General features: G+C 34.7%; 2 protein-coding genes across 12 annotated transcripts in view; one reads left to right on the top strand and one right to left on the bottom strand.

The window, feature by feature from the left end:
* Positions 1-17,500, bottom strand: part of LOC106874684 (innexin unc-9) — a 172,749-nt gene that overhangs the window by 81,346 nt on the left and 73,903 nt on the right. The window lies entirely within an intron of this gene.
* LOC149137037 (uncharacterized) overlaps positions 2,395-17,500 on the top strand; it is a 45,345-nt gene continuing 30,239 nt past the window's right edge. For both annotated transcript variants that reach the window (XM_089343802.1, XM_089343809.1), the window contains exon 1: positions 2,395-3,296. Coding sequence is in view for 1 of the 2 variants with exons in the window: in XM_089343809.1 (XP_089199935.1) it covers positions 3,200-3,296 (97 nt within the window). In the remaining variant the exon portion in view is untranslated. The remainder of the gene's footprint in view (positions 3,297-17,500) is intronic.

Genomic DNA, 17,500 nt, shown 5'->3' with positions numbered 1-17,500 from the left:
ATTTAGATTGGTTCATCATGTCAATTTCTTTCCCTTACGACAACGGTAAAAAATTCTGTAACGTTTGTAATTTTGAACTGTTCCACATTCTCTTTTCTAAGAATCCACTTGTAAACATGATTATAGAGCATTCTTACCGATGGCAAAAACATACCTTAAGCTCATATCGGTGATTTCTATCATTCTATATAGTTTGAGCATTTAGTTCTTCTTTCACTCTACTTCCAATAGAGATATCTATTTCCAAGTCTTTGAACATTTATTTAACTCACATATCACTCTATATTTCTCCTTTATTAGTTCTCTCTTTATTGATTTCTTTAGCCCTTCTCTTCATATGCGCTACTTTTGACGTCATATCTACTAACGGTTTTTAAAAATACTTAATAGTGTTCTGTTCATCATTTACACAGTCATCACATTTGTTAAAATGTCTTATTGTTGAGTTTGATTCTCTTTCTTTCCCTGATGAGAAGATCACATTATTTTACACCATTTATTCCTTTGGAATAATACCAATGTTGTCTTCGAAACATATGTCGGAAGTAAAAGAATTTGAATAACACCTGCGTTTAACTCCATCTATTTATATTACATGTATACATATATATATATATATATATATATATATATATATATATATATATATATATATATATATATATATATATATATATATATATATAAAAGATAATAAGAGTGAAAAAACTACAGAAGGCTTGTGTTACACGGTTAAAGTATATATTTAAATTATGTCAGAAAAATGTTAGAAAAATGTTATAAAATCTTTTTGGTATATAAACATTGTATTTTGAGAAATAACCGGTTTCGTGTTGTCTTTTCAAATTTCTCTGCTTCATTGTAACCTGTTCGCTCCAGTCTGAGAAAGAAGAGTTCTAGATAGGGGGAGGTAATTAGGGATTTCTTCCGGTATAGGGGAAATAATCGAAATCTAGGAGGTGGTAGAATTTGATTAATTTACCATGGTTTTGTTCTATATTTTTTTCCCTTTTTTCTCAGTGGGGTGATGAATTTCCTTATTTAAATGTGTTAGCAATAGTTAAGTTTGGGTTTGTACTTTTGAATGAAAAAGGTTTCCTTATTTAATCTAATCTGTGTTGATGTTTTAATGGCACATTGATAAAAAGGAAAGATTAAAAATTGTGGTAGCATTTGTTTTGCGCATTTCTCAATATGATCACTAAAGGTATCATTCGGTATTCAGGGTATGCAATCTGCTGGCGGTGCAGAGTGCATCTACGTCTGAGCGATAATCCTGTGGACCCTATGTAGTTCTCGTGGCAGCCCGAACATCTTATTACATAAATAAGATTGTCTGAGGCACAAGTAAAAAGGTTCAGAATTCCTCTTCAAAGAGGGACACAAATTCAAAGTTAAATCTAACTTTACTTGTGCCTCAGACAATCTTATTTATGTAATAAGATGTTCGGGCTGCCACGAGAACTACATAGGGTCCACAGGATTATCGCTCAGACGTAGATACACTCTGCACCGCCAGCAGATTGCATACCCTGAATACCGAATGATACCTTTTAGTGATCATATTGAGAAATGCGCAAAACAAATGCTACCACAATTTTTAATCTTTCCTTTTTATCAATGTGCCATTAAAACACCAACACAGATTAGATTAAATAAGGAAACCTTTTTCATTCAAAAATACAAACCCAAACTTAACCATTGCTAACACATTTAAATAAGGAAATTCATCACCCCACTGAGAAAAAAGGGAAAAAATATAGAACAAAACCATGGTAAATTAATCAAATTCTACCACCTCCTAGATTTCGATTATCTCCCCTATACCGGAAGAAATCCCTAATTACCTCCCCCTATCTAGAACTCTTCTTTCTCAGACTGGAGCGAACAGGTTACAATGAAGTAGAGAAATTTGAAAAGACAACACGAAACCGGTTATTTCTCAAAATACAATGTTTATATACCAAAAAGATTTTATAACATTTTTCTAACATTTTTCTAACATAATTTAAATATATACTTTAACCATGCAACACAAGCCTTCTGTAGTTTTTTCACTTTTATTATCTTTTATACATCCAACCACGTGCTTTCACATACCAACTTTCTCACACACACACACACATATATATATATATATACACATATATATATATATATATATATATATATATATATATATATATATATACATATATATACATACATATATATACATATATATACCTATATATATATATATGCATATATATATATATATACTTACATATATACATATGCATATATATATATATATACATATATATATATACCTATACATATATATATACATATACATATATATACATATATATATATATATATACAATTAGTGTACATTGATACACAAAAGAGGTAACCCTACCAGGACACCTTAATGCTAAAAGGAGCAGTCAAAACCCAAACCACTGTTAAGATTAATTTCGAAGGGGATGAAAAATAAAAACATTTTCAATATCCGCTATATGTACCTAGATTTCGACTATCAATGTACATTCAAATAAAATAATTGTCTGAAAAGTATAGTAGTTTGATTGTTTGTGAATGTATGGGAAACAACTCCGGACTGGAACTATTTGTAAGTGTATAAGACCTTCTTAACCTTCACTGTTCATACTGGAATAATAAAACAGAACATTGTTTCTCAAATTGGTAGTCCGCAGATCGGTGCCGGCCTGCGAACCATCAGCTGCCGGTGCGCGGTGAATTTTCAGAAAAGAAAGAAACATTATAAAATGCTTATCTAATATTGTATTATTTCTTTACAAAATTAATAGGATTAAAAAAAATTGTCAACTTTTATTATATTCATTATATATATTGTTTCCAGTATAAATTAATATTACTATGAAATATTACCGATCCCAGGCACATTGAGAAAAAAACTGCCGGTACGCCACAGCAGATAGTTTGAGAAACAGTTGACTAACAGGTTGAAATCCTAAAAGTAGAACACTAAAGAATTCATAGAAAAGGCGGAAGTGACGGACGTAAAATACCAGATGTAGTAAATGTACTATTTCTTCAACGTAGTATGATTTAAAAAAATTTTTTTAGAACAGTCATTCTATACAATGAATTGTCATCTTATAAGATGAGCAGTATAAATTATGATGCGTCCACATGCTTTCGATAATATGCCTCAATAACAGGCCTTCATATGTGGGACTGTGTTGTGAATCACTTAATTCCACAGTCTCTAAGCAATGTGCAAAGCAGAAACTGCGACGTTGATGCTGCTGGGAACATATTCGAAAGTAAGTTTAGCAATCACGTACATATATTTGCGAATCTTTGTCTTGTATAATTGAATGCTATGTAATTGTTCAGTTGGGTTAGTTTAAAAAAGAAATAACTTTTTACACTTTACTTCTTACACAACATGATAAACACTGGAGAGATAATGACTTCTCTCAAAAAAATGAACGGTAACGAACAGATGTGCTCTTTTTACAACGGTTGCAGTGCTATAACTTTCCAGCAGTAAAGTCACCACGTATAGTAAGGCCACATGGTGAATTACAATTTTCACAGGTGTACATATTCATAATTAGTCGATGCCGTGCCAACCACTGAAGAATGTTGTCTCCAGTTTTTCCTAATTGAATGATAGTCCATGATTCCTCTAATATTGATTCGTCCTTTTGCTTCTTTTACTACCTTAATTTTTATGATCTTTCTTAATTTCACCAAACTGAGCAATTACCGGAATGCAATAATCCTACCTTAAATATATGTATATTGCCTTGTTTCTTTTCACGTTGTATAATGGTTTCAAAAGTTGGCAAATTTTTATGGGAGAAGTAAGTCGATTAAATCAGCCCCTGTGCTCAACTGGTACTTATTTAATCTTCGCCGCAAGAATGAAAGACAAAATCCACCACAACGGAATTTGAACTCCAAACATCAAGAACTGGAAGAAATGCCGCTAAGCATTTTGTCCGGGATGTTAATGACTCTACAGGTCATATTCTATAATATCAAGTATGTTTTTTTAAGGCGACGAGCTGGCAGAAGGTCGACTTTGGCTATCATCCTTTCGGGGTCGATAAATTAAGTACCAGTTACGCAATCGGGTCGATGTAATCGACTTAATCCCTTTGTCTGTCCTTGTTTGTCCGCTCTATGTTTAGCCCCTTGTGGGCAATAAAGAAATAAGAAACGTTAACACGTCGGGCGAAATGCTTAACGGTATTTCGTTTCTCATTACGTTCTGAGTTCAAATTCCGCCGAGGTCGACTCTGCTTTCACCCTTTCAGGGTCGATAAATTAAGTACCAGTTGCGCAATGAGATTGATCTAATCGACTGGTCCCCCTCCCCAAAACTTTCGAGTTTTGTGTCTAGAGTAGAAAAGAATATCAAGTATGTGGCATAATTTCGGTTTCTTCTCCTTATTCTTTTATTTGTTTCAGTTATTTGACTGTGGTTATGCTGAAGCACCGCCTTATTTTAATTAATTTTTCGGGTATTTTTTTTTTTTTCAGAAATAACACGGAATTTACTTTCAAATCTCTTGTATTTTATTGTCATGACCACTTCCTCCGTCTCTCTCTCTCCGCTCTTTTCTCTTTGTTGTGTGTGCGAATGCTTTCACTTTGTACTTTCACTTTTTGTATACGTTACCCAATAGTTGTACAAAAAGCCATAATAGAGGACTTTGAAGTATAATGTTGGTGTATTACATGAACCGATGTGTCCTCTTTAAAAAAAAAAAAAATATTTCAAGTATAACAGGCAGAAAACTTTACTGCTGTTTCTAACACATCAGGATACTACATACAGGTTGAAACATCTAATATAATAAATGCGAATGTCAGTGTGTCACACTTTCTCAACTCTACTCCTACAGGCCGTAGCCCAACATATTATACCATTTTGGAATCAGGCCGACACCGTCGTGAGTAAATTAAAAACATTCCGAGCCGAATCCAGACATGCAATTATGAAATGTGGGATTCCCAAGTTTATATTACTGCGAATGTTACGTGATTTTTTGCGACGAAATTTTTTGTGCAATAACAATTTTTGTAACTTGGAAACAAATTTGGGGAGGAATAGAGCGATTATTTTCAACGATATTTTTTACGTGATTTTTCGCGACGAATATGTGCACTAAACACTCCACAAGTCGGAGATCTGTTTGCAGATCTTCCCATTTGGGGTCATTAGCTTAAAAGCCCGAGCGGCTTTTAGGCTAGTTAAGCATTATACTTAAGTCAACCTCATAATGTATTGGATATTTGGCTCGTGCAATATTCAATAATTGGTGTACTGTCTTTATTTGACAGCTATAAAAACTTTATCTGAGAACTATAAAGACTGAGTTAGTGCAGAAAATACAAAAATACAAATAAACACACATATATACATGTATATATATATATATATATATATATATATATATATATATATATATATTCGGATATATGTATATATATATTTATATATATATATATATTCGGATATATGTATATATATATTTATATATATATATATATTCGGATATATGTATATATATATTTATATATATATATATATTCGGATATATGTATATATATATTTATATATATATATATATTCGGATATATGTATATATATATTTATATATATATATATATATTCGGATATATGTATATATATATATTTATATGTATATACATATATATCTTTATATATATCTTTATATATACATATATATCTTTATATATACATATATATCTTTATATATACATATATATCTTTATATATACATATATATCTTTATATATACATATATATCTTTATATATACATATATATCTTTATATATACATATATATCTTTATATATACATATATATCTTTATATATACATATATATCTTTATATATACATATATATCTTTATATATATATATATATATATATATATATATATATATATATATCTATATATCTTTATATATACATATATATCTTTATATATATATATATATATCAGAAAATGGTACAACAGTTAACGTGGATGCAGAGGGTACAGAGTCAACGCCACACGAACCATTGTCCAAGACCACCACAGATGATGGATCAGGGATGGCCACCGCTAACACCAGGAACCCCTGCACAGATATCACACCCATATTCCTACTGAATATCCGGGGCCTATTACGAACAGGCGGCAAAGACAAGTTCCTATACTTGAAAGACCTAGTAACATGCAATCAAGCAATATGCATGGTGCTTACCGAAACGCATCTAACACCTAATATAGCAGATGCGGAGATAAATATACCAGAGTATGCCGTACTCCGAACAGACAGAAGGGATAGAAGTCATGGGGGAGTTGCAATGTACATCCGAGAAGATGTCACACCCCTACTACTACTATCACACTCAAACTCTGTATGTGATACTTTAATAGTACACATAAAACAAATTGATGTAGTTGTATGCTCAACATACCGTCCACCAAATACCGCAAAGCAGGAAGGTAAATTTGAGGACAGCCTCAGACGCATAGAAGAGGTCCTGACAAATCTGGACCAACACATCAATATACTTTTCCTAGGCGACTTTAACCTCCCAAATGTTAAATGGCCTGAAGGTCACATCCTCTCTGGGATGTCACTGCATGAACAAAGCCAGGCAAAATCATTGCTAGAACTATCCAACATGCTGTTCATGGAACAAGTGATACTCCAACCAACCAGGGGAAGCAATATTTTAGATCTCTGCTTCACAAACAATGTGAGCCTAATCCATAATGTGAAAATAACGCCCACGTCTCTCTCAGATCATAACATTATAGAATTAACTATGTATGGTCCTAGACAACCCACTGACACCCACCCCACCAGGAGGACTCAAGCAATATCCAACCTGAATTTCCACGGGGTGGACTGGAAGTCAATTCGCAGAGAGATTCGAAATCAAAACTGGCATGACAGCCTTTCTATACAAGACAATGACCTCAAACTAAGTCATTTTATGTCAACCATACAAGACATATGCACCAAATACGTGCCATATAGAAAGACCAGCAAACATGCCAATAGAATTCCTAGAGACAGGAAAATCCCTATGAGACACAGAACAAAGGTCTCAAACCAGTTAAATAGAGAACTGGAGGATAGGAAAAGGGCTAAATTAAAACTAACACTGTTAGAAATAGAAAACAAAATTAAACTCTCCCATGAAAAGGAGAGAGCAGAGAAGGAAAAGAGAGCAGTAGAAAGCACAAAAACAAACCCCAAGGCGTTCTATAGATTTGCAAAGGAGACTGCTACGGTGCAGTATAAGATAGGACCCCTGTTCCTGCCTAATGGCTCACTGACTGCAGATCCCACATGGATAAGTGAAGTGCTCAGTACACAATTCAAGAGTGTCTTCACCTCTTCTCTGAGTCACATGCAGATATAGAACCCAGCTGATTTCTTTGACAATAGCACTCAGCAAAAGGGGACTGCATCCATTACCTACATCGACATTGAAGAGGAAGATGTGATAGCTGCCATAAATGAAATGAGCTCAAATTCGGCAACTGGCCCCGATGGTTTCCCAGCTGTCCTCTTAAAGTCGTGTAAACAAGAATTAGCAGGACCACTCCGGATACTCTTCCAGAGTTTCCTTGCAAATGGTAAACTTCCCAAAAAGCTGAAGGAAGGCACCATATGTCCTATCCATAAAGGTGGAAGCAAAGCAGAGGCTGGAAACTACAGGCCCATCTCTCTGACTTCACATATTAGCAAAGTCGTGGAACGAATTGTCAGAAGGAGATTGATTGCGTTCCTAGAAGAAAATGACTTGCTGAATGAGACCCAGCATGGTTTCCGTCCAGGTAGAAGCTGCCTCACGCAGCTCTTGCAGTATTATGACTGGGTCCTGAAGCAGCTCCTTGACCATTCAAATGTTGATGTGATATATCTCGACTTTGCAAAAGCCTTTGACAAAGTTGATCATGGCTTGATATGTCACAAGCTGCGAAACCTTGGCATAGCTGGTAAATTAGGAGAGTGGCTGCATGACTTCCTGAATGGTAGAAGTCAGACAGTTGCAGCCAATGGAGAACTATCTAGGGGAAACACAAATATTGAGCGGTGTTCCACAGGGAACTGTTCTGGGGCGACTACTGTTCATAGTGGCCCTTCTGGACATGCCCACGGTCACTCGGAGAGCCACTGTCACTAGCTATGCTGATGACACAAAGATATCTCAGGCAATAAAGAATCCTGATGATATTGTAAGCCTGCAGAATGACCTAAATGCAATATATGAGTGGGCAGAGCAAAATAATATGCAGTTCAATGCAAAAAAATTTCAAGTACTGCGCTACAAGACCACAAGTACCTCCCAACTGGCATACACAGGGCCTGGAGGTACTGCAATCCCAGAACCACAAACAGTAAGAGATCTGGGCATCAACATGTGTAGTGATGCATCATTTCACATGCAGATTGTCAAGTTGACAGCAAAGTGCAGACAACTGGCAGGGTGGATACTGAGGACTTTCCGTACAAGGGATCAAAAAGTCATGTTGATTCTATGGAAGACATTTGTTCTGAGCCGCCTAGACTATTGCTCTCAGTTGTGGTCACCACACAGTGTTAAGCGGACAGCAGAACTCGAGGCAATTCAGCAGCACTATACAAAAAAGATCGCCACAGTCCAACAGATGAACTACAGGGAGCGACTGAAAGCACTAGGTCTCTACTCCCTGGAGCGCAGGCGGGAGAGATATGTAATAATATACATATGGAAAATACTGGAAGGACTGGTGCCAAACTTTGGTATCAAGTACTACAGGAATGCCCGCACGGGTCGCCACTGCATGGTGCCAAAGATACCGTCCACTGCATCTCACATAAGAACGAGACACTGCAGCAGCCTCAGTTTCAGAGGACCTCAGCTCTTCAATGCCCTGCCAAAACATTTGAGAGACATGCGAGACATGGATGCGGAGGTCTTCAAGACAAAACTTGATGCTTTCCTCTCCACGATACCAGACGAACCAATGGCTCGTAATGAGACACAGTTTAGGGCAGCTGTGTCAAATTCTTTTATACATCAGATGTGCCATCAAAACTCTTGATTGGACCATGTCAGGTGGGGGAGAAGAGCCATGCAAGGAACGTGAAAATCACGGTGGTGCACCAGCATGACCGCAGCCACTTGGCTGAAACACATAAATAAATAAATAAAATACATATGTATATATGTGTATATATATATGTACATGTACATATATATGTATATGTGCATATATATATGTATGTGTATATATATATATGTATATATATATATATATATATATATATATATATATATATATATATATATATATATACATATATATATATATATATATATATATATATATATATGTGCATATGTACATATATATATGTATATATATATATATATGTATATATTATGTATATATGTATATTAATATATATGTATATGTATATATATGTATATATATAAGTATGTTTTTTCATGCATGTATATATATATATATATATATATATATATATATATATATATATATATATATATATGTATGTATTTATCTATATATGTGTATACATGTATATACAGATATGTATATAAATGTATAGACAGATATGTATATATATGTATATATATATATATGTATATATATAGATGTGTATATATATGTATATATAGATATGTATATATATGTATATATAGATATGTATATATATGTATATATAGATATGTATATATATATATAAATATATACATATGTATATATATGCATATATAAATATGTTTATATATGGATATATAGATATGTATATTTTTACGTGTACTTGTATATGTATATATATGTATGTTTATATATATGTATATGTATATATGTATATATATATGTATATATATATGTATATATATGTATATAAATATATATGCATATGTTTATATATACATATATATATACATATGTATGTATATATATATATGTATGTATAAATATATATGCATATATGTGTGTGTGTTTATATGTGTGTATATGTATATATGCATATATATGTATATATATATATATATATATATATATATATATATATATATATATATATATGTATATGCATATATGTGTATATGTATATATATATATATATATATATATATATATATTCGTATATATATGTATACGTATATATATGCATATATGCATATATATGTATTTAAATATGTATATATATATATATATACATATATATATATGTATATATGCATATACATTAATGTATATATAATATAATATAAGGATAAAATCTTTATAAGAATTTATCAAGTAGTTAGCGTGAAAAAAACCTCATGAGGAAAAAAAAACCCATCGCTTTTTTCCATAAATATATATAATATAATTTATATAAGGGCAGTACTATACAGTAATGCCTCACGCTTAGAGGGACTTTATAAGTCAAAACTACCAAAATAAGCACATATTTACCAATCGCGATGGAATGCAACTTTCAAAGCTAACCTCCTAAAAACTTTTAACTTAATGGCAAACCACTGGTTTCATAATTAATACAGCAAAACTATGCAGTAAGCTGCATCTTTTATTCATCAGTGCACGTATGTTCAAGGCACATAAAGAATAAACAAAAATCAACATACCCTGATGTAACCAACACAGTACAACGACTTCTGTTCATCCTTATATAACCGTGAAAGAGGTGGGCTTTTCAAGTTACACTTCGGCAACATGTGCTTTTACAGAATAATATTCAGCACTGAATATATTCTAATTATTTATAATATAATATAAGGATAAAATCTTTATAAGAATTTATCAAGTAGTCAGTGTGAAAAAACCTCATAAGGAAAAAAAACCCATCGTTTTTTTTCCATAAATATATATAATATAATTTATATAAGGGCATTACTGCATAGTTTTGCTGTATTAATTATGAAACCAGTGGTTTGCCGTTAAGTTAAAAGTTTTTAGGAGGTTAGCTTTGAAAGTTGCATTCCCTCACGATCGGTAAATATGTGCTTATTTTGGTAGTTTTGACTTATAATGTCCCTCTAAGTGTGAGGCATTACTGTATAGTAATGCCCTTATATAAATTATATTATATATGTATATATATATATATATATATATATATACATATATATATGTCCATATATATGCCCCAATCCTTCCAGTATCTTCCATATATATATCATTGCGTACCTCTCCTGCCTTCGTTCCAGGGAACAGAGTTGTAGCCCTTTCAATCTGTCCCAGTAGCTCAGTCGTTCCATTGATGCAATTTTATTTGTGTAATGGTTGTTGGACTGCTTCAAGCTCTTCTATCATTCTTGTAGTATAAGGTGACCTTGGCTGAGAGCAGTAGTCCAGTCGGCTGAGGATAAATGACTTCCATAGTGTCATCATAATTTCTTGGTCCCTTGTCCGGAAGGTTCTCAGAATCCAACCGGCCAGTCTTCTGGATATTGCTACCACTTTATTGATATGTATGTGAAATGAGGCATTGTTGTTCATTTCTATTCCAAGATCACACACCGTATTTGATTCTGGGATTGTTGCTCCACTTGATTCAACATACTCATGTGGTGATTCCTGAGCAGTGCTTAACTGGTAACAGAGGGCCTGGAATTTACTTGCATTAAATTACATGCTGTTATCCTTAGTCCATGTATAGATGGCATCTAGATCTTTCTGTAAGAGTGTAGCATCAGACATTTCCTTGACTGACTGTGCGAGTTTTGTGTCGTCGGCATAGCTGGTAAGCATGGCTGCCTCTGTCACTGATGGCATATCTGATAGGGTCATCATGAAAAACAGTGGCCCCAGCACTGTGCCCTGGGGCACTCCACTCACTATTGGTGTCTCTGTGGAGAGAGCTCCGTTGGCTGCTACAGTTTGGCTCCTGTCCTTTAGGAAATCATGCATCCACTCTGACTTTACCAGTGATACTGAGTCCCCGTATTTGTAGCATATCATTCCATGGTCGACCTTGTCAAATGCCTTTGCAAAGTCGAGGTATACCACATCCACATTTGAGCAATTCATTAATTACTTCAGTACCCAGTCATAGTGTCGCAGAAGCAGTGTAAGACAGCTCCTTCTTGGGCGAAAGCCATGCTGGGTGTCAGAGAGCAGGTCATTGTCCTCAAGGAACTCATTCAGTCTTTTCCTGACAATGCGCTCCATGACTTTACTGACGTGGGTGGTCAGGGAGGCAGGTCTATAATTCCTAGCCTCTGCCCTGCTTCCTCCTTTATGGATAGGGCATATTATTCCCTCTTTTAATTTTTGGGGGAGTTTCCCCATCCTGGGGGACTCATGGAAAAGGATTTGAAGTGGTCTAGCTAAAGCACTTTTACATTTCTTTAGGAAGATTACAGGGAATCCATCAGGGCCCGTACCCGAGTTCAAGCTCAGCTCTTCAATGGCTGATATCACATCCGTTTCCTCTATGTTGATGTTATCAATAGTTGCCATTTCACAATGTATGCTGTCGGGGTCAAAGAACCTATCCAGCACATTCACTCGTAGCTTCCCCAGCAGTATACTGAAAGCACTCTTGTATTGTGCAATCAGTAATTCACTGATCCTCTGGGGGTCCACAGTTGGTGAACCATTTTCATTTAGTAGTGGTCCTATTTTGTAACGCACTGAAGCAGGTTCTTTCGCGTATCTATAGAAGGCCTTACGGTCCGCTTTAATGTTTTTGATAGCCCTTGCTTCCTTTTCATGGGACAGTTTGAGTGCATTTTCAATCTCAAGCAAGGTGCATTCAAGGTGGATTCGTTTGAAATCTTTTAGATGTCCATTTAGACAGTTTGAGATTTTTGTTCTTCATCTCATTAGTACCCTTCTATCCCAGGGTATTATATTTTTCTTCGCCCGTTGATTTGGTGCTCTCTTTGGGGGTAAATTTACTGCAGATACCATATATGGTTGCCATGAAGTTCTCTAGTTTCATGTCGATGTTTTCCCCCCAACAGGATGGTGGACCAGTTACATTTCAGGACCTCTTTCTCAATGCCTTTCCAGTCAGCTTTGTGGAAATTCAGGCTAGAGATGAGATAAGCGTTTCTAGTATTTCATATATCCGTGGTCTTTTGTAGTCCATACATCACTAGCTCTATGAAATTATGGTCCGAAAAAAGCTTCAGTGTTACTTTCACGTCATGTATGAGTGTTGAGCTGTTTGTGAAACATAGGTCCAGGATATTCTTTCCCCTTGTGGGGTGATGCACCATCTGCTCCATAAAGAGTGTGTCAGTGAAGTCAAGCAGAGACTCTGCATGTTTCCGATTTTGAAAGGGGACAACCCTCTGGCCATTTTACATGAGGGAGATTGAAATCCCCTAAGAGAAGTATGTGCAGATCATTGTCGAGATTCGTCAAAATGTCTCTCATTTTTTGTATGCACTCTTCAAATGAGTTCTCGTGATCTGGCACATCTGGTGGGCGATATGTGGTACATATTACCAACCTCATCTGTTTAAGTACTACCAGAGTACCACATATAGTGTTGGAGTGCGACAAGAGTACCATGGGCGTGACATCATCTCGGATGTACATTGCCACTTCTCCATGAGACCTTTCTCGTCTATCAGTTCATAGCACGACATACCCTGGTATGTGTACCTCAGTGCCCGATACATCCACATTTAGGTGTGTTTCTGTTAGTGACACGCATATTACTTGATTACATGTCACAAGGTCTCTTAGGTATTGCGTTTTACGTTGGTGGAGTGTTACAAGGCCCCTGATGTTCAGAGAGAGTACTGGCGTGAGTAGCAGGGTGTCAGTGGTGTCCATGGGTCCGGCATGTGTGGGTGTGTCATGGGTGGCCACCCTGGTTCCTTTGTTGTTTGAAGTGGATGCGGGCATTGGTATGTACCTTGTATGTCGGGTGTCTGGCGAAGCCAGGTCAGCTGTTCCACAATTTTCTGCGTAACTTCCAGTACGAGGTTGTAAGATAGGAGGATATGTGTATATATATGTATGTATATATATATGTGTATATATATGTGTATATATATGTGTATACATATGTGTATATATGTATATATATATATATATGTATATATATGTGTATATATGTATATATGTATATATATGTATATATATGTGTATATATGTATATATGTATATATATATATATGGATATATATATATATGTAAGTATATATATGTATATATATGTTTGTATATATGTATATATTTGTATATATATGTATATATATAAGTATATATATGTATATACATATACATATATATCCATATATATATGTGAAGGCGCATGGCTAAGTAGTTAGAGCGTCGAGCTTACGATCATGAGGTTGTGAGTTTGAATCCCGGACCGGGAGTTCTTGAGCAAGACACTTTATTTCACGTTGCTCCAGTTCACTCAGCTGTAGAAATGAGTTGCAACGTCACAAGTGCCAAGCTGTATCGGCCTTTGCCTTTCACTTGGATAAAACTGGTTGCGTGAAGAGAGGAGGCTGGTATTCATGGGCGACTGCTGGTCTTCCATAAACAATCTTGTCCAGACTTGTGTCTGGGAGGGTAACTTTCTAGGTGCAATCCTATGGTTAGTCATGACCGAAGAGGGTCTCAACATGTATGCGTATGAATATATGCATGTATATATGTATATATATATATATATATATATATATATATATATATATATATATATATATATATATGTATACATATATGTATATATATGTGTGTGTATATATGTATACATGTTTCTATGTATATATGTATATATATATATATATATATATATATATGTATGTATATACATATATGTTTCTGTATATATATATATATATATATATCTATATGTATGTATATACATATGTTTCTGTATATATATATATATATATATATATATATATATATATATGTATATACATATATGTTTATGTATATATCTATATCTATATATATGTATATACATATATGTTTATGTGGCGTGCAAGAGAGACGATTGCGCTGGTATGGACATGTGGTGAGAATGGAGGAGGATAGCTGCGTGAAAAAGTGCCACACCCTAACAGTTGAGGGAACCCGTGGAAGAGGTAGGCCCAGGAAGACCTGGGCTGAGGTGGTGAGGCAAGACCTTCGTACATTGGGCCTCACCGAGGCGATGACTACGGACCGAGACCTTTGGAAATGGGCTGTGAGTGAGAAGACCCGGCAAGCCAAGTAAGATCGTTGCCAGTGCCCCTGGACTGGTTCTTGTGCGGGTGGCACATGAGATGCACCATTTTGAGCGTGGCCGTTGCCAGTACCGCCTGACTGGCTCCTGTAGGATTTTCGAGCGAGATCGTTGCCAGTGCCCCTGGACTGGCTTGTGCGGGTGGCACATAAAAGACACCATTTCGAGCGTGGCCGTTTTCGTGCGGGTGACACGTAAAAGCACCCACTACACTCTCTGAGTGGTTGGCGTTAGGAAGGGCATCCAGCTGTAGAAACTCTGCCAAATCAGACTGGAGCCTGGTGTTGCCATCCGGTTTCACCAGTCCTCAGTCAAATCGTCCAACCCATGCTAGCATGGAAAGCAGACGTTAAACGATGATGATGATGATGATGATGATGATATATATGTGTGTGTGTGTGTGTGTGTGTGTGTGTGTGTATATGGATATATGTATATGAATGTAAGTATATTTATGAATATTTATATATATGTGTATATTTATATGAAAATATATATATGAATATATATATATGTACATATATATGAATATATATGTATATGTATATATATGTATATGTATATATGCATCTATATATGTATATATATATGTATATGTATATTTGTATGTGTATATATATATTTATATATATATATATATATATATATATATATATATATATATATATATATATATATATATATATATATATATATATATGTATATATATGTGTATATATAGATGTGTGTGTATACAGTGGGGGGAAATAAATATTCGTACATGTCAAAATTCTTTATTAATTTAATTTCTAATGAACATAAATGGGATATACCAATACTATATTTGCATACACATGCATAAACTAAGAATATGCAAAAGATTGGCAGATAAAGGGCACGGCTAAGGGTACACGATTTGTGCACTCATATGCAAACTTAGTAATGGAATACTTGGAAGAAAAACTTTATGAGAAAGTAGAAAAAACTTTTGATCAGTAGTACATGAAACATATCATTAAAAAGTGAAAATGCTTCCTTGATGATTGCTTTATCTTCTGGGACAAATCGACTGAAGATCTAAATATATTTAACAATATACTAAACACACTTCACCCATCCATCAAATTCCTGACAGAATCCAATTGCAATGAACTACCATTCCTGGATATCCACATAAAAATACAGAACTCCACAGTCACAACAGACATATTTTACAAAAAAGCTGACACTCACCAATATTTAAATTTCTACTCTTGCCATCCATCACACATCAAAAGAAACATCCTATACAGCATGGCAAGACACATCTGTGCTATAGTGACTGACCCCAAAATCCATGAAATCTGACTCAGTGAACTCAAAGGCTTCCTCACAAGACAGAAATACCACTTAGGATTAATTAATGAGGGAATTAAAAAGGCAAAGAAACTGAACATCACCCAACTATGGACACCTAAGAAAAAAGTTAATGAAAACACAATTCCATTTGTTAACACACACAGTCCTGGAATAACCAACATCTTTCACGCCATCAAATCAAACTTATCTATACTCCTACAAATCCCCCAAAATTAAATACCTGATTGAAAATAACACCTTATGGAATAGCAGACACCAACCAAAAAATCTTAAAAACACCTCACAAGGGCAGAATTCAAATCAGAGAATGAATCAGAATTCTTAGTATATACACAACTTCACATACTTGGAAAGTGGTTCCCTCATAAATTTCAAGAGCGGATCCCTTTTCAAAATAAATGCAGATATGAACTGCAAAATGCAAAACCTCATATACTGCAATAGCTGCCGAAATTGCAAAGAAAATTACACTAGCAAAACAAATAATTCCCTCTGCCAATGTGCAAGAATCCACAGGCAACATATCCAACAAGAGGAATTACGCAAGATTCCATTAAGTAAGCATCTGCAAATATGCAGTGACAGAAAATTTTTAATTTCTCCTTTTTACAAATGTGCACGGGATGATCCACAATTCCATAAAGCAATGCAACTACATTTCATCAAAATTTCTCTCCAAAATTGAATGTTTGAAAGAAAAGCGGAGATAGTACATTTTGTAAGTGTTATACTAATGTTCTCTAATGCAAAATCATGAAACTGAAAGAGGCATGATTGAAGTTACACAGTATAAACATGGACATGTTCCAAAACACACGCACACACACACACATGCACACACACACTTCAAGGGATTCTCCCCAAAATTGAATGTTTAAAAGTAAAGTGGAGAATTTGTATTCTTTATTCCAAATG

This window comes from Octopus bimaculoides, chromosome 2 (assembly GCF_046866305.1).
Source record: "Octopus bimaculoides isolate indiv1 chromosome 2, ASM4686630v1, whole genome shotgun sequence".
Taxonomy (NCBI): domain Eukaryota; kingdom Metazoa; phylum Mollusca; class Cephalopoda; order Octopoda; family Octopodidae; genus Octopus; species Octopus bimaculoides.
The sequence above is the reverse complement of the archived record's forward strand: the minus strand, read 5'-3'. Positions and strand labels throughout refer to the sequence as shown.